At 54.5% G+C, this 18,007-nt stretch overlaps 5 protein-coding genes across 5 annotated transcripts; 4 read left to right on the forward strand and 1 right to left on the reverse strand.

The window, feature by feature from the left end:
- Positions 1-17: 17 nt before the first annotated feature.
- On the forward strand, positions 18-850 carry MFIFM68171_02199 (uncharacterized protein; the record flags this gene model as incomplete). The annotated part of the gene is made up of 2 exons (XM_071057621.1): positions 18-47; positions 107-850. The coding sequence occupies 2 exons, from the start codon at positions 18-20 to the stop codon at positions 848-850; spliced, it is 774 nt and encodes a 257-aa protein (XP_070913722.1).
- A 43-nt stretch (positions 851-893) lies between these two features.
- Positions 894-1,124, forward strand: MFIFM68171_02200 (uncharacterized protein; the record flags this gene model as incomplete). The annotated part of the gene is made up of 1 exon (XM_071057622.1): positions 894-1,124. The coding sequence occupies one exon, from the start codon at positions 894-896 to the stop codon at positions 1,122-1,124; it is 231 nt and encodes a 76-aa protein (XP_070913723.1).
- Positions 1,125-3,384: 2,260 nt separating this feature from the next.
- On the forward strand, positions 3,385-3,884 carry MFIFM68171_02201 (uncharacterized protein; the record flags this gene model as incomplete). The annotated part of the gene is made up of 2 exons (XM_071057623.1): positions 3,385-3,413; positions 3,479-3,884. The coding sequence occupies 2 exons, from the start codon at positions 3,385-3,387 to the stop codon at positions 3,882-3,884; spliced, it is 435 nt and encodes a 144-aa protein (XP_070913724.1).
- An 8,061-nt stretch (positions 3,885-11,945) lies between these two features.
- On the forward strand, positions 11,946-12,808 carry MFIFM68171_02202 (Aminoglycoside phosphotransferase domain-containing protein; the record flags this gene model as incomplete). Its single annotated transcript, XM_071057624.1, has 2 exons — positions 11,946-12,089; positions 12,152-12,808. The coding sequence occupies 2 exons, from the start codon at positions 11,946-11,948 to the stop codon at positions 12,806-12,808; spliced, it is 801 nt and encodes a 266-aa protein (XP_070913725.1).
- Positions 12,809-12,859: 51 nt separating this feature from the next.
- MFIFM68171_02203 (Decapping nuclease) lies at positions 12,860-13,907 on the reverse strand (the record flags this gene model as incomplete). The annotated part of the gene is made up of 2 exons (XM_071057625.1): positions 12,860-13,292; positions 13,369-13,907. 2 exons carry the CDS (start codon positions 13,905-13,907, stop codon positions 12,860-12,862), a joined length of 972 nt encoding a protein of 323 aa, XP_070913726.1.
- Positions 13,908-18,007: the final 4,100 nt, after the last annotated feature.

Raw genomic sequence — 18,007 nt, forward strand, 5'->3', positions numbered from 1 at the left:
TCCCCCCCGGATCCCACATGGCTCCACCGGACCACGCGGTCTGGCCGGTGCGTAGCAGCCCCACTGGCCTTCAGCGTAAATAACCTCTGACGATATGCGTACACAGCTTAAAACCGAGGTGCTCGGGAAAAAGAAGGAGAGTCCGGCCACGGATGCATTACCGGCTACCTACCACTACTACGAGGCCGCCGGAAGGCAGCGCGGTCGGCAACCCGGCGGAGGACGTACCGGCTTTCTTACGGAGGGAACTGTCCCTCGGGGGCCTAGCCGACATGATGCAAAACTTATGGTTTGCCGGCGCAAAGCGTCCCGCCATGCCGCTGCACTCTCATGTCGCCATGGGTCGGGAGATCACCGTCACCGACCGGATGGATCTGCACCTCCTCTGGGACAACAAGGGGAAGCTATTCATCAAGCCCCGTCCCGCGCTTTCTTCTTCATCCAGCTCTTTGCCGCAGTAGCCTACAAATTCCCGGATGCCTGCGCCTGCCACGGCCCTCTGGCGAATACGTGCCAGAGAATCCCGCGGAGAGTCGCCCTCGGCTTCCTGTACACGTACTTCTGCCTCATCTCATCGGAGAGCGACTTCTACGTGGCTAACGAAAATCGTCTCTTGCCCTGCAGGGAGGACGGTGAGCCACTGGAATGGGCAGACTGGAAGATTCTGGCCAGAGAGCTCCTCCAAATGTATGAGCACGAACCAGATGCTGTCCACCCTCGCTTTCTGCGCGCCGAGCTCCGCCTCTCCCGCATCAACATCATCCACCGCTTCACCAGTCTCCCGCGCTTCAACCCCTATATCCGTGGTCGGCACAACTATGGCAGCCTTTTCCGCGATAACCTCACCTAGATGACCGCCGCCGCCGTCTTCGTCGCCCCTGGTGCTGACCGCGATGCAGGTTGGTCTCGCCACGGAACGGCTTCAGGGAAACACCGCCTTCCAGCAGGCGTCGTACGGCTTTACCATATTTGCTATCTTGGGGCCTTTGTGCGCGTTCGGCCTGGTGGTCCTTGACGCGCTATTCCATCTCGTCAAGGACCTGCCGTCGCTTCTAGGGAAACAGCGCAGCCGTACGGCGCCCGACCGCACTATGTCTAGGTCTAAGCCGGAGGTCTCCGCCTAGACTAAGGTGTTCTAGCCTGGTACCGAACTGGTTATGGTGCCGTGAGCGGAACCTGACAGATGCCGGTGGTCAAACGGGAAGCATTTGAGGCCGGCGCATAACCAGCGATCCGCAGGGAGAAGAGGTGCGTTTTTACAAGGACCCGCCGGTTTGTCAATTGTCCGCTAATGGAGTGGAAGATAGGCAGCAGTTAGCTCTGCCAAGAAACGGCGCGGCGGACAGGGCTCGCTCTTACCGAGGCATGGGACTTGAGAGCTCGGACCTGCACGTTGCGTTCATCCAGTATGAGATATAGATCGGAATTTCTTGCTTGACTACACTGTGCAATGTGCAATGTGCAAAACGACCTAGGAGAAGATACCCGCCCCAGCTTCATCATCTGTCCCAGATTTGATCAAATGAAACAAACTTCCACACTTCAGAAGTCTAACACAATCTCTGTCCAACCTAAACTCGCTGTAAAACTTTGAATCCCCAGAACTGAACCTTGCTTCAAGACGGCGTCGATAGCAGAGCGTCTCAAATATCCTTGCACTCGACCGGCTCAGCTGTCGAGTCCTGAACTCCAGCCTCCCTATCCGAGTTCCAGCATTGGATTCCCATATCTTCCAGCTCGTGTTTTTGATGCCGCCGATGGAACTCCCGCTCGACCCTGTCGGCCTTCCTAACGTCGTCAGCGGCAGCGAATAACTGGAGCGTTTGTTCCCCGAGTCCTTTCGGCCCTAACTGCAGGCGGCCAGGTGATCAGGAGTCAGCTGTGCCTATGTGGCCACGGCAGCAAGAAGGGCCCTTGGATGTAGCGCTTGCGGAAAGAGGATCAAGTAGTCCCGTCGATAGCGACTTTCTTGACTTAGGTATGCAGGACTTCCAGGTTGCCTTCGCGTTACGGCGGTTCGCGCCCATGATACAGCCACATCCTTCGAGGATTCTAGCTCTTCCCGTAACTGATAGTTTTCTCCAGTATCATAGTGTATGGAAATGGGACTCGGAAAGACGAGCGCCAGAAGGCCCTTTGCAAGGCCACAATGTCCGAAATGGCCTCGTGATTGATCCCCACATCTCGGCGACAGGGTGCGCCAAGGCCCTGGAACTCGGCCACCGGAATAATCCCCACATTTGCCGGTTATTTTCCGACCTGTCAATGTGGGGCCAATCCTGACTTTCTGCCACCGTTTATAGGAGACGCAAACCGCAAGCGGTTTGCCTAAAGAGCCTTGAGGAACGAAGCTGCGAATATGGGCATCTTCAGCTTTTGTTTGGGTTGATCGTAGCAAAAGAATCGCTAAGTTTTTAGTGGCTTAGTTATATCAGTGCTGGTTTCAGGAAGGCCGAGGCCAGGGGTCGATTGACCCGAAAATATGAAATATCACACGAACGAATGTCACGACATGGCGCAGTGGACCCTAAGCAGAAACCAAGGCATGAATAAGCCATAAACCCACCATAACTATACCATGCACGCATTCTCGTGGTCCCCGCGCAGACATCCATCGGGCTGCGGGCCCTCTTTTCCTTCTTCATACGTTAGTACAAGTATCTATAGTGGCCAATCATACCTCGATATATCCTACTTTTGCGACGCATGCCCTTCTATCCAGACCACCTCCGATCAAAGTATCTCTTTGCAGCTCCAGCCCATTAAACCGGCCAGCCCGCCCGAGTACCGATATAAAGAACCCATTTTCCTGCACCCGCTGGCAGGCTCCTCGTTATGAATGTTGGAGTTTCTAAACCGCGGTCCTGCTGCTCTTGCCTGAAACTACCCAAAGTATATTAAAAGGCACTACTGGATGCAGCTGCAGACATAAGCAGAGATAGGTAGTTGTCGTTGTATATTTGTTTATTTCGTAGGCAGTGAAATGCTAACTCATCTGCTACAGAGCTTCCGCAGAACCGCCTAATCCAACCCCTATTGAACGGAACCCTCGCCGGCGACGCGGCGGCCGTGCCGGCTATAAAAAGGAAACTCGACCCGGCATCTGGAGATCCGTTGCCCGCGAAGAGAGCGCGATTGACACAGGACCCTCAACAACGTGGAACTGAAGACAAGAAAGCAGAACAAGCGACCGAGGTATGATGGCATTCTCTCTCCCCGGAACAACCACTAATAAGCGTGCTCGGACAGACGACCCTTCAACAGCTAAAGCCGATTACTCCCGACCGCCGCAACCTGCTGCGAGGTGGACCTGCGACTCGTTGCTCCTCAACTCATCTGCTGCGGAATTCCGCAAGCTGCGGCTCACCCCAATCGGATGACCCAATGACAAAGTCGTCGTCGGAGCAGCCACTGTACGCCATACCACTGACTCGACGTCAGCCTCCACCAAGACTCCAGCTATTCTTCTTTTGAAGAGGGCCGCCCACGAGGTCTACTTTCCAAACATCTTTGAGCTTCCCAGCGGGAAGGTGGATCAAGAAGATCGCAGCCTGAGGCATGCCCTTGTTCGAGAGGTCAAGGAAGAAACGGGCTTGGACGTCACGGATGTCATCGCTAAGCTCGAGCCGATGATCTACAAGACAGAGAAGACGGTTACTAGTGATACGGGCGAGGACATACTTGTCTCCAAGACTGCCATCCAACTGAACTACGTCGTGTCTGTCACCGACGGCGCGGTCCAACTGAGCGCAGAGGAACATTCAGAGAGTGCCTGGGCTACGGAGGAGATGCTGGAGGGGCTGAACATCACAAGAAGGATTCCCACGTATCCATCCAACCATCCCACTGGTTATCCCCGCGGAGTGTGGCGTGATAGGTCATAACTGTCAAATGGAAGGGTCTGGATGTGGCGGGTGTTGCCATGTGAGCTGAGTACCGGGATCAAGAGAGCTGGACTGGCGTAACCAGTTCAGCTGGCAAAGCTCACCATTCGCCACCAACGTTGCCACCAACACTGGTATAATAGAGGCTCTCTGCCAGAGCCAGAGAACCACAGAGCAGAATTCTCGACAGCATAGGTCAGAACATAATACAATCACACGATTGCAACCACATCACTTTCCACATCTTGTCCACAAATCCAGTGTGCCGTGCTATCTGACAATAACATTGAATCCAAATCTCCCATTCTAGACTTCGCTGGCTCGGTTGAAATCAAGCAAGATGGCCGGCCGCACGGCGAAATGCGTCTGGCTCGATGGCCGCCGGCTTGCAGAGCTCGAAAAGGACAAAGCAAGCTGCTTCCCCCGGGTTCCAGGTTCCCGTCGAGATAACCTGCCCTACCAATCCAAGAATCTCCCCCGGAAGATATAAAGTCGACTCGTATTTACCCCCGTCGCCATTTCCCGCGGCTGGAGGCCTTTCATGGTTTGGAGAATAGGTGACTGCTTATTAGAACGAAGCTGACGAGATATCTTAATAAGCAAACCAACCTTTAAGAAATACGTGTGAGTCAGTCTATCATCTGTCCCGACCTCCACGCATCCGGCCAAAAGCCAGAGCGGCCGGCCAGACGCAAGGTGAACCCGGCAGGTGCCAAGGTGACCTGACAAGCGGTTTAATTTGTATCATGTTAGATCATGAGGACTAGCTTGACCATCACTGGGCCGATTGAACCACAAACAACTCCACCTCCGCTGGAATAATAGACCTTAGATCCTTGGGGCATTGACCAGGGGTTTTTGGGCGCTGAGGAAGTCGACCATTCAAGCCCTTTTCAGCGACCTTCCACTAAGTTCCAGTACACAAGCCACCTGAGCCGCAACCGTCCAGGGGGTTTCTTCCAGCGCCTATCCCTCCCTTGTCGATGGCAAGGATCTAAGGTCTATTATCCCAGCAGAGCTGTATAATAGAGGCTCTCTGGCGCCAGAGAGCGAGAGTTGAACAGATTCAGAACACAATATAATCCCACAATTACATCCTCGTTCACTTTCCACATCTTTGCCACAGATCCAGTGTGCTGATACTTCCGGAGTCTAGCTCCATAGAGGGTCAGGCGGCTGTTCGGCGCCGGACGTGCCCGAGTTGGTGCCAACGCAGCAGTCGCACCAAACCTGATGGACCACCTTGGTTGGATTTCAGGGCGAGTGGAGCTGACGGGCGCAACTGCGCGGGAGGACTCTTGCCATGGAGGCAGGTGAAGTCCGCGGCGGTTCTGGCGGCATGGATGGAATTGGATTCCTCCAGCCCGGTCAACTGAACAAAACCTCTCGGGTGCATCGGTCCGTTTCCACCACCCATCCCAAGGACATCCACCACCCATCTCATTGAGAGTCAACCCACCTTCCCCACACACAGCATGCAACCCCGCCCCCTATAATCCGTATTACCAGTGATGAGAGAATTCACCCATGAGATGCATGGACGCCCAGCTACGCAGAGGGAATGCAATAGCTAGCCACACGACCCCCCACTCAGAGTATTTCTATTACAAATGTGCTTTTTGTAACCTAAATCTTGGCACTCTTGATCCGGTGGTGCGGCTCAAAATCAGAACAGAAATGCAAAAAGTTGCATAGATATAATATGTGTGCAGTACGACTCTTTTCTACTGATGTAGGTTGTGAGCCATACCTATGCAGTATGTTGCGATTAGCCGTAGTCGGCCTAGGCCGACGCAGCCAGCGCCATGCAATCCCTTACTTCATACAGGACAAAGCCCGCTGGCAGATCGCAGCAGTTTGCGAACCTTCAACCACTACCACGGCAAGCTGCCAAGAGGGGCTTTCTCCTGTATCTTGCATCCCCACTTTCACCGATGTATCTTCAATGGTTACGAAGCTGTCAGTTGATTGCGCAAATGTTGCGGTTCCGCGCTACCAGTATCCAACAATTGTCAAACAACTCCTCAACTCGAAAATCCACGTGTTTAAGGAGAAGTCTGCGGCTACAAGCCCAGCTCGGCTGGCTGTTTTTCAGCAATTGGCGAGCTCAAATTCCGTCACGCTGAGCACAGCCACCCAGTTCCCGCTACAGTGGCCAGGCCCACTGCTTGCGAGAATGGCTTCCGCTGATTGGGAAGGTTCGGTTCGCCGAGGGAACTTATAGCATCTCAGGCCGTGATCTTGGAGCTGGCTGGAGGGCTAGCAGAATCCTCTCCGGCGGGGGCGTCCTGCTCGATCTCGGCTGGCACCTTGTGGATCTCATCACGAACCTTTTGGGCGACCAGTGCGCGCCCGAAGTCAAGTTCGCCGAGGTCCTGCGAACTCGTGTTTCTCAGCCGTACGACTGCGAAGACACGGTACGGGCCGTCTTGAGATTTACCAGCAGCAAATTACTTGCTCAAAACGAAGCGATCTCGTGTAGTGTCTTTATTGCACGGTTGGGACCCATGGAAACATTGCGACTCACCATCTACGGCGAACGCGGCTTCCTACGCCTACAAGATAGTATTGTGGAACTCAGCTCGGATGGCAGGTCGGAGGTACGAAATTTTGGTAGGCACACCGTCAAACTCTTGCCCAAACCCAGAACGAATTTTCCTAATGCTATATGGCTAGACGCAAGTCCATCCACCTTCCAAAGGATGATGGCATTGTTCCATGCGCGAGCTATTGGCTCGGGTAGCCCTGATGAATATGAATCGTCAAGTCGCGATGACATGGTCACGATGCAAACCATTGAAAAATATTTATGCTGCTGCCAAGGCGGCTGGTCGGTCAGATATCCATGGCAGGGACCTACAAGACCGCAGGGATACTCATTCTAGCCTCGACTGTGGCTTCCACTGGCCCCCGATTGATGGAGAAGCCATACGCGCAGTTGCTTCTCAACTGCGGAACACAGTTTCCATCTACGACAACAGCGGGGTGTTTGGCGAGTTCGAAGCCGCCTGGAAGGAGTGCCACGATTTGCCCATTTCCCGTGCGCTTCTCCACAACTCAGGAACGGATGCTCTTCAGTCCTTGTACTTCGCCGCCCAATTGCGCCCAGGTGACCAGGTTAGCTTTTCATATTTGCTTGCTTATATATGATGGTCGTCGTCTGTAGACAGCCGCGCTAACCGATCATAATGTTAAAAAGGTAGTCTTCCCTGTATACAGCTTCCACGCGACAAGCTCCCCGGCGATGCAGTTTGGTGCTGCCCCCGTCTTCTGTGACGCTTCTGATGACGGCAATATCTCCCCCGAAGCAATTTCATCTGCCATCACCTCACATACGAGAGCGGTTGTCGTCACACACATGTGGGGATTGCCGTGTAATATGAGAGCCATATGTGAGATCGTTCGACAGCACCCCAACGTGCTCCTAATCGAGGACTGTTCGCATGCACACGGGGCAAGGATTGATGGGAGAATGGTCGGAACATTCGGGGATGCTGCAGCCTGGTCACTTCAAGGACAGAAAATCATAAGCGGCGGCGAGGGCGGCATCACGCTAACAAAACACCCGGAGCTCTTTTACCGCCAACTCCTCTGGGGCCACTATAACAAACGCTGCAAGGCCGAGATTCCGAGAGATCATCCTCTGAGCGCTTTCTCCTTGACTGGTGCTGGAGCTGAAAACCGTGCACATCCTCTTGCTATTACGTTGGCGCTGACACAACTTCGGCACCTAGAGGACATGCTTCGGTTCAAGAGACTTTATGCCTTGCAGATGGCTTCCGGCCTGGCCAAGGTTCCTTTCCTGCGGGGGCCCGACATCACCGCAATTGGAATGTCCCAGTTAGAACCAGCATGGTACGCACTTAGTCATTCGCTTTATCCAGGCACAGGTACCGCCTGGGCTGGATCGAGAATCATACGTACGCGCACTGCACGACCGGGGGCTCCGCGAAGTCGATATCCCGAAATCCACTGGACTACTTCATCGCGAGCCGCTATTCACGTCCCCACAAAAGATATTCCCTCATTTATATTCCCATGAGGTCGTCTCGAGACTCAGAACAAGCAACCAGTTTCCCGTCGCTCAGAAGTTCTACGACGAAGCAATTAAACTTCCGGTGTGGGCGTTTTCGAATGATCAGCCGGTCGTCGACCATTATCTGGACGTTATGTGCGATGTTGCCCGAAGAAAATTATCCCGGTGATAATTAATCACCGTTTACTTGACTTGGCCCATTGGGCACGCGCCGCCCCATCGTCCTTCGGGGTGTTCTCAGGGTGAAGTTCTAGGCATGTCATACACGCCGCTACCGCAACCGTTCCATTATGGCCGTGGACACCCTACGGCGACCTCCCCGAGTCCCAAGACAGACCTGTTGGAAGCCTACACATGTGAGAGCCCGCCCGGGCGGCACTCTCATCCAGTATGCGCCATGCACGTCACCGCCCTACCGCCACCCGGCTCTTCACAGCCGCAGATACTATTATACGGTGCGCCAAAACACGCTGCAATTTGCGGCAGGGCTGGGGAGGAATACACGGTGGGTATATACGCCGGGCGTCATCACGGGGGCTAGTTTTCCGTCTCGACTCCGCCGCCACCCGGCATCCGCCTGGGCACCTACTGCCATGAGAGCGAGTACACCAACACCGACTTCGAGTTCCGCGCGTGAACAAAGTGGCCATGACGCCGGGTCCCGGCCGTGGACGACTTCTCGGGTGTACCATCCCCATCTCGTCCTTCCACGTCTACGCCGTCGGCAAAGACAATTCCGGTGCTCCTTTCTAGCGCGTCCTGCCAGGGATTCTCAAGGCACCCTTCCCCCGACCAACAACAGCACCACCTCCTCCTCCACCCCCGGTCCCCTCTAGCAACGAAACTTCCTGCCTTCTCGTTCCTGCCACCTGCGCAGCCTCCCACCCCACCCCTCAAAGCATCGCATGATGACATCTACGTCCAGACAGCAAGATGTCATCTTCACCGTCTAGTGCCAGGGATGTCGTATTACCCGCCGCCCAGCGGAGCCGGCCTGCCACCCATCTCGTGGGGCTACCCGAAGGGCTGTGCTTGTCATCAGCGGGTGGCGCAGCGGCTGCAGCGGCGCTCCAAAACGAATGGAAGCGAGGAGCACCGCAGCATGCCGTATGAGACTAACGTAAACCAAGCAGTCTCCTTTTCGAATGTGGTTCATTTAAGATCAGGGCTTGGACCGAGACTAGGAACAGTTCTTAGAATGACGGACATATGCTTAAGACAGAGCGAGATTTGGCCGAAGCAATTCAAGGGGTGTATGGACACTATTTGGAGAGAGACAAACGGGCGCTGTCACGAAGGGTGTCACATCTCGCAGAGGAAATCGAACCAAGTTTTCAAATAGGGTGTTTGAGCCAGGCGATGACCTCGTCGGCGCGGGGGAAGATCTTGGCCATCTCCGGGACCTGAGACTGTCGCTCGGCGTGGTCGAGCTGGTTAATGCAAATGGCGTCGATGAAAAACAACCCATATGTTCTCTTGGCTGCGACTGTAGTGAAGTCTGCAAGACTTCGGCGGATCTGGGAATTCTGCCCATCAACTTGGATTTGTTAAATGCCATTCCGGGTCCTGGCAACACCCCAAACGTATGAAAGTGCTCTGTACCGTATACTGTGGAGCTATGCAAACGGAACTACCTCGAGCCTGTAAGCCGCAGGCTGTAAAGGGGTGTCCGATGGTGATATTCGCAGCAGTCGAACTTGACTCCTACAGTCCATAGGGGGATGTAGAAAGTCGCTTTGGCGGTTCAGTTCCTTGTCGAGCTCACCATCCATCACAAAGTTAATGCACTGATATATTATCTCCGGGTAGTTAAAAATTGAAAGAGACTAGAAAAAGAGTCATTCGAGGTGCTGAGCAATAGACTACGCGGGGAGGTGTGTTTTACTTCGGTCTTTTTTTATGAAGACTCTTATTTGATCTACTTGCCACGAGGCTTTCTTTTCTCTTGTTCCGAGATTCTCCTTTCACCTTCCGCAAGGATGTTTTCTAACCCTTCGCGGCTTCGCTCTGAAGAAACATGTTTCTGACGCACACTACAGTAACGAAACACTGCCAATCACGATGCTTTCGAGTATGCGCAGCTGGCGCCAGCCGTCTGGCGCCAATGCAACCAGATGCCCAACGTGCGGGTTGTGATTTGGGCATCGAAACATTCTTGGGCCTGAGGGACAATATGTAGCAATAGCGATCTTCGAGCTTCAACGCTCCAATCGAACCTACCGAGATTTCATCATAAATACCATGACTGTTTTCTGCAGTAAGGGATTTCTTGTCTAGTATTAGGCGGCTCTCCCAGCTTCAGCTACTGATTGTTGTCCAGCAGATCCAGTGAACCCTAGAGCCGTCCAACCCTCCAACCCTCCACCCGGTCCCTCTTTACCGCCGACGAACATCCATGTGGATAGCTTCTGAGAGCTCGCCAATCTTTGACGATGCGCCTCCTGGAACGCGACGATACGGGCAAATTCCGTCTGACGGATGATTTTCCCAACAACAAGATTCCTCCGTATGCGATAACTTTCACACACATGGGGCGACGAAGAGGTCCTTTTCAGGGACTTGATGGATGGTACAGCCAAGAACAAAGTGAAGTCAGCGTGTCTAGTAACGCCACACAGGTGAAGACTCGGCCCAGCCATCGCCAGCAAATCAGGAGGATGATGCAGCGCAGTGGAATCGCTTTTTTGGGATGGCCACAGACGGATCCATACGCCTCTCAGCTCTAAAGGAGGTGGTGCGCTACTGGGGTCCAGATGTTGTCCAGCACTACCAGTGGGCCTCCAAGGGAGAGAAATATTAGAATTCCAGCTGCGCACCACAGCACGGAGAGTTCCAATGTGGGAGGAGGCTGTGATCGGTCTGAACTGGTCGATGCTCCAACGGTCTAGGGATATCCGGCGACGTCCGGTAAAGGCTTTGGTCAACCCGATCGAACAGGCGGATCTGGACAGCCTTAGGACTTGGTCACGCGAAGATCCATTTCCCTGCCAAAGGCTAGCTGCCGAAGACTTGCCGGTAGGAAGGCTTGAATTTCCTCAAGGTCTGAGCAATCTAGACCATTGGCGACTGAGGCTGGGTCCTGACAGAAAACCGGAAATGGAAGGTACCTCCGCCGCCTTGTTGTCGTTGTGAGTTCTGGTAAGGGCACTTGGACGAAGCTGGGAAGGGGGAAGCCCCCAAATGCTCAACGTTATTGCTGAATTGGATTGGTCAAGAAAGGACTAAACTAAGGCAATGTCAAAATGAAAAGACAGAAAACACAGCCCAGTAAGAATGATGACCCGAAACATCACGCGCTTCCCATCCAGCTTTGACAAGTCACTGAACAAGTCCGGTCACATTCACCCCAGCCGCAGCCAAAGCCCCGTCAAACAGCCGATGTCCCACCGGCGAATAACCCAGCACCAGGTCCCCATACGGCTGCATCCAATTATCTACCACAAAGTTAGCACAGGTCTGCCCTTCATCCCAACCCATCCTCCCCCCCATCTCTTCTTACCAACAAACCGTTAACAACTAGGACACTAGGAGCAGCCTCGCTAGGTACTGAGCCTTGTTGACTAGCCATTTTTCTCGAAACTAGGCGCAAAATACGGTCTGGATACCTTAAAGTCAGGCTTCGTGCCTGAGCGAAAGGATCTGACAGTCCGCTGGCAAAAGCAGGGTTGGTACGTAGCGATGTACTCCAACTGCTAGTATCACGAGCTGACAGGGGCCCTAGGAGGTACTTCTTGGCATATCCACTTTTCAGTTGCACAGGAAGTCACTTCGTTGGGCAGTGCGGCACTGCGCAGTCGCGAGCCGATCAGGGCCTTGGCAAGGCGAGGGGTTAGCTACCTGAAAGTTCGTGGGCGAGGTGGGGCAGAATTTCCATCTCCGGAGTCGAAGAGGCCGCGAATGTGCTCAACGTCTCCACTGCAAGCTCGAGTCGGCAGGGATCTTGCCTAACACTACCATCCTGAATCGAAAGGAAGTCGAATATTCCCATCTCAGCGCGTATAACCGCCATTGCTGCTGCACATACAATGGCCGGCAATACTCCAAATCCGCCACCGAGTTTTTGTGGCCGGTCGTTCGGTGCGATTCCACCTCCTCCAGTTCGGCGGCCCCAAGGGCGCTTAAAACTGCGGCCGAACTTCTACAACACCGAGCTGCCTTCTCGCGCAATTGTAAGTGCGCGCGCTTACCTGGCACCGCTTCTCCGTTGTGTACATGTTGCTGACCTGAACAGCGGTTTCGATTTCGGACGCGCGTCATTCACGCAACAGCCACGCCGGCCGACGGCGTCCACCGACACGTACTCCGTCTCCACGTGCAGCCTTCGTTGGTGCAGCAGGTCATCCGAGCTCTGGTGAACGTCCTTCTCCCGCGCCCAGCTCAGGTCTGGTTTCAGTCGTGCTTCCCTGAGTGGGCCCTGCCTGGCCAATTGGTCCTCAAGAAGCAAAAGGACGGCTGGGACGAGGAATTTGAGACGGAGAAGGCGATGTATGCGAAACTCGCACCGTTGCAGGACGTCGTCATCCCGAGGTGCTTTGGCCAACTTCGATACGAAGGCACGCGGGCCTTGTTATTGTCGGATATTGGCAGCGTATGTCTGGCGACCCCTGAGGGAGGCCTGCTGGACCTGGGCGACTTTCGGCGTATGATGCGCCAAGCCCTAGACGCGTTTTTGCCGTTCGGTATCTTGCAAGACGACAGCAAACTCGATAACTACCACCTCGTCGGCGACAAGATCATGGTTGTTGATCTCGAGCGAGTAAGCGATGGTCTGACTGACAAACAATTCATTTCATCTCTTATCGAGTCGGAAGTGAAGCGCCTTGCCCAGTGCTACGAGGAGCACCAACTCTGCTTGTGGATGGACGGTTTTGTAACCATAGACAAATAACCTAAGAAACGCTCTCCGTACCGTCCTGCTCGCGGCCTGACTATGAGACTTTTACTGCTGAGCGTGTTCGCCCCAGAACGCCGCAGTCTCCCACACCAAGTCGCCCGACCCACTATGGGTCCACTTGACCGCCCCTGACGTACCATCTACTGACCGGACGTAGCCGCCCGGGTGCTCGTCTTGGTCGACTCCGTTAAGACGCCACACGGGCACGCCGTTGAAGAACCGGCGAGACCGCGGCGTGAGGCCCCCGACCGAGATCGGCAGCGCGCACATGCCCTGAAAGCGCCTGAAGCCCTGGGCCATGAGCCGATAGAGCGCGTACCGCGGCGAGTAGAAGCTCCCCTCGCGAGGGAGGACCCAGCAGTCCACAGGGCAGTCTGCGTCCAACAGCTTGGCGGGCGTGTCGGCTCTGAATTGGAGGAGGAGTAGTGTCTTGCCGTCGAAACAGTACACCTGTGGGGACTGATACTTGTCCGCATACCTGTGACCCGCTCCATGTTAGACCTTGGAGAGGAAACGTGACTGGCGATGATAGGAGCCAGATAACACGTAATTACCCTCGAAGCTCCCGAGACAGCATCTTTTGGCCTGCGACTTGCAAGACATTGCCCGCCTGCCATGCGGCTGCTTGGATGAGGTTTCTCTTCATCTCCCCGATGGCGATGACGGTCCTCTCATTTCCATATTTGATTGAGTACGTTGCGTCCACCTCCTCGGGGATGTTCTCAACGCGCGGCGGCTTGGTGTGGGAGGTCTGCGTAACCTGGCGGTAGCGGTCCCAGCCAGCCAGGACAACGTTGGAGACCTCGGTGTGGAACCACAGCTCGCAGTCGGCCTCGCATTCCAATCGCCATATTCTCTTGTTGGGGGCCACGGCGGGCTCGTCCATGCGCAGCCTGTCGTCCTCGTAGCTTCCAAGGAAGGCCGAGTCGAAATCCGCGTGTACCAGACCGTCGCCGCCATGGTAGCTGTGGACGACCAGGTTTCGGATGGGATGGTAGTTGCGGGCCCATTCTTTGTTGCTCTGTGTGACATAGTACGTATTGTGAACGACGTTTGTAGAGTGTTGCGTCAGCAAGTCATAGACGGTGGCCATGACGAGAAACGGGCTGAAGGGTGTCACCTCTTCCCCAGCGAGGGGGTTTAGCGGAGGGGTTTAGCGGAGGAGTCAAGCGGTTACTCCAGGCACTTCATTCAGTGGGGTAGGGGTAGCAAAGACGAGGAAAGGCCGCTCTCACCTTGCCATGAGTGCCTGACCGCACCCCTCATTAGCTGATTGAATTGTAAGTCTGCGGCGCAGCGAATGAGACACCACAGGGCGCATAACGATTGGCTGGGAGCTGCCGCCTGCGTGCACGCCTGGCGTGCTGCGACGAGGTGAGTTTGTGGAGACAGAGAGACCCGAGTTTGTTGAATTTAATTCTCAAACATGCTCACTCAAGCCTGCAACATCCGTTTGCCCACCAGTCTTTCGGCAGCATGGCTAAAACGGCGCAGGTGACCGACATCTATAAGTTTGGCGACATGTATGCCGCAAACATAGACATTTCAGCGACAGGAATATCGGGTTTCCTGGCATGGCGACTGGCGAAACTTTCCAGACCTCGGGTCCTTCCCACAAGTGCCTGGCGCAACCGTTACTTTTATTCCGCACAGCCCTGAAGTCGACGAGCTGTGGGCCAAATCCCAGGTGTTGTGCTACGGCGCCGGCTCTCATATCAGACTTCTCGACCATTTATTGCGTGATGACCGCAACTAACTATCCATATACCCATGCGTCAGTTCCTTTTTCTCCATCGTGTGCCTTGCAATGGAGGAAATATCGAGCCAGGGTTCCCGCGCCCAGAGCAACACCACAAGGCGCTTTGGGAAGAGAATAAAGGGGGCCTCCGGGCTCTTGGGGATTCGGTGTCCGGGATCCTGGTTTCAGCGTCCTGAATTCTGGCTCCTTGGATTCCATTTGCGGCTCCAAGGGTGTGGTGTCACTTTTGGCGCCCTAGGTTGCCGTTCCTAGTCGTATCTTGTAACCAATAAGAGTCTTGACCAGACAGCGGAAAATGACTGTCCTGACGAATTTCAGGAATCTAACTTGAGCCTACTGTTACTGTACGCATTAACCTAGATTTGTATGGTGTTACTGAGATTTCAGTATTCTGTTCTTGGAAATCACCCACCATTTTGTCTCGCCTGACCGAGTGGCCATCTAAGACTTCTCCCGTGGCTGGCATAAGCCCCGACATAAATGTAACTCAAATCTACTACAGTATGCAAAGTTGTAGCCCAATCTCCATCGGCTCCTCTTCAGCGCTACGCTCTAGCATATGAGCTTGGCCGGCAGGGCCGGCTCTTCCACCTCCCAGCCAACAAGCGACTAGGTACGGCGTAGATCAGTGCGTGAGGTTACATCACTAGTGGGACCATCGGCAGCTTATATAGTAATGCGCGCAGAGCCTGGCTGTCCCGTGAGCTAGCTTTTTCCCCACCAGAGTGGCGAGTGCAGTTACAAGCTCGAAAGCAGAGATGGACGTCAGGCTCTCCCATCTGCGTCTACTTGACTGTCCCAGCTGGGAAATTCTTGGGAACCTACCCCTTCCTGCAGTTCTTGTCCGCGGTCCTTGTCCGCGGTTTTGCCGTCCACAAAGTCGATCCATCCCATACGAAACTTGCCCCTATATCCCCTAGCCATTTTTCTCCAACTAACCTCCCTAGATCATCGATTGCATACTGCAGAGGCGACGGATCAGTCAAGTGCTGCTCTCTGCGTGTCCCCTTTGCCATGAGTCCAACGTCGTTATACTTTGACAATTGTAACTGCTGGGACTGCCAATGCTTTGTTAGCAAGTGCGAGTCATGTTGAGAAATACTCCCAGAAACGTACTAAATGGGAGGCTCTCCGGGTCCTTGGCTTTGTAGGATCATTAGTTACGCTGGCTGCCGGACAGTGACGCTGTGTGTGCCTCCTCACGCCACCATTCCGTGGGCCCTGCGGGTAGCGGCCGCGGTCTCGCAGCTTTGCGATTTTGCATTCGGCTCCGCCACGTTTGAGACGACGTTGCGGCGCAATCACTGCTCGGCCACAGGGCAGTGGTTGTTGCGCTGGCGGCCGAGACTGTCGTGGCGGCGAGTGTAGCTGTCTTGCCGCCGGCCGGGCCGTGATTGTTGACCTTCCAAGAGTTGCCGTCGACGACATCGATGCATCTAAGTCGACCACCAAACAAGACACGGCTGCAGCTGCAGGGTTCTGCCCTAAAACATATGGGCATTGCCGGTCGGCTGTCGACGCTCTCGGTGACGTGAGGTAGCTCGCTTGTGGAACGGATCTGAACACATCTTGCTGGGAGTCCGAACTCGGGCCGGAGACTTGGAGAGTCTGGTCTTCGAGGAAGGGAGAGGTGGATAAGCCAATTGGATCAGCGTCATTGGAATTCCAAATAGGGTCGTCTAGAGGAGTATCGAAATCGTCGACGTTCGTCGTCTGCAAGTATTCAAGCGCTGTGAGCGAGAGCCCCTACGGCTGAGAATAAGTCTGGGATGAGCACACTCACCCAATGAGGAGCCACACATTGCTGCTTGTTTGGTGCGACGTGATCTGTGCTGTTCTCGATGGCGAGACAGCGGTAATGCTCGTCGAGAAGACGTTGGACTTCCCCGAAAAGGGGATACTCTGGGCCACCCCCCATCAACTGTAGTGGTTCGATGACTGCCAAAGACCAACGTGGACTGTGGCATCGGAAAATGGAAAGTCCAGGAGGCTGAGAAGCACTCTTCTCGTTCTCAGCAGCTAAGCTCCCGTGGGAATTACGAAGGGGTCCAAGATGCAATAAGGAGGGAGACGGGTTTAGCCACCTGCGCCTCGGGAAGCATGCAAGTCGATGTCAGGTGCTCAGTGCTCAGTGCTCAGTGCTCAGTGCTCGGCGCACCGTGTTCCAGCCGCTGTAATGGACCTCATACGTCAGGAACTTGTAATCCACCGTGTGAACTGATAAATGGGCGAGGGACGTATCAGACGACTCCTTCAGGCCCGTGGTCCATGCGGCGGATGTCCTCTTAGGGTAGGAATGCATCATACGAGTTGCGACTTCAATTGAATCCCCCCTCAAGCGATACCGGCTGTGGGACCGCCCCTGGTAACATCGTGGGGCCCTGGCCTACTGTGCAACGCCTAAGGTAAAATGGGAATCGAACCAAACTAAGGTAAGATCCTTGCACTACTGGGGCTCACTGTGTGGTGCTAGCCATTCGCGGCGTTACGGTGTTCCCGATAATGGGAAGCTCTATAGTTCTAGTTGGATAGGCGTACCCGGCGCACTGTTATCTTCCACTGTAGTACACCAGAGAGCACATCCTTTTCTCCCCATGTCTCGTCTTCTTCTTGATTATTTCCAGTGCCAGCCTCTCCTCGCTGCTCATGACTCGCTTCCCCATGAAATCCCGGCAGAAGTGGATGGAGGAGACACGGACGGCCTCAGCGACTCGGGACTTTTGGCGGATGAACAGCTAAGGAGTGAGTTTGAAGCCTGGGTCCATGTCCAGCGGTTCGATCGGCTTTCCGCCAGCACCAATGGGAACGACGAGCATGACTTGGTCGTCGGTGTCGATATACCACCAGCACCCCCTCCTCCTCCTCCTCCTCCTCCTCCTATTGACGACACGACAACGTATAGTACCATGCCCAGGCTTAGGCGCCGCAACATGCGCCTTCCCGAGAGATATACCTAGGACGACCCCCTTTGGCGCAGGCAGCCTTAGCAGGAAAGACCGAAGAGTGTTTACTTCCAGGACGGAATGGGAGCTTTCGATGCCTGCGCTGTGGGTAGGGGGGCGACGACCTCCTCTCTCCAGAGCATTTTAACAGGGTAGAAAACACTTCACTGTTTCATTCCTCTTGAGCTCTCATCTATTTAACCCTTAACAAGATCCTACCGCTATTGCCGCAATCCCGCCATCAAAGGCATCCCAAAGTTCTCGAATGCAAATTGGGTCGTCAGCAAGGCTCTCTTGCATATTCAATAACAATCTCACTGTGTATGTCTCGCAGTGCTGTCACCCGACAGTTCCCGATCACCGCCCTTACTGTCAGGAGCCCGGAGGCCCCCTTTATTCTCTTCCCAAAGCGCCTTGTGGTGTTGCTCAAACTTGCTCCAGCGTTTAGAACGGCACGAGTAGTTACTGCTGCACTATTGGCCTTAGATACTT

Source organism: Madurella fahalii (genome assembly GCF_045866475.1).
Source record: "Madurella fahalii IFM 68171 DNA, scaffold_1, whole genome shotgun sequence".
Lineage (NCBI taxonomy): Eukaryota > Fungi > Ascomycota > Sordariomycetes > Sordariales > Madurella > Madurella fahalii.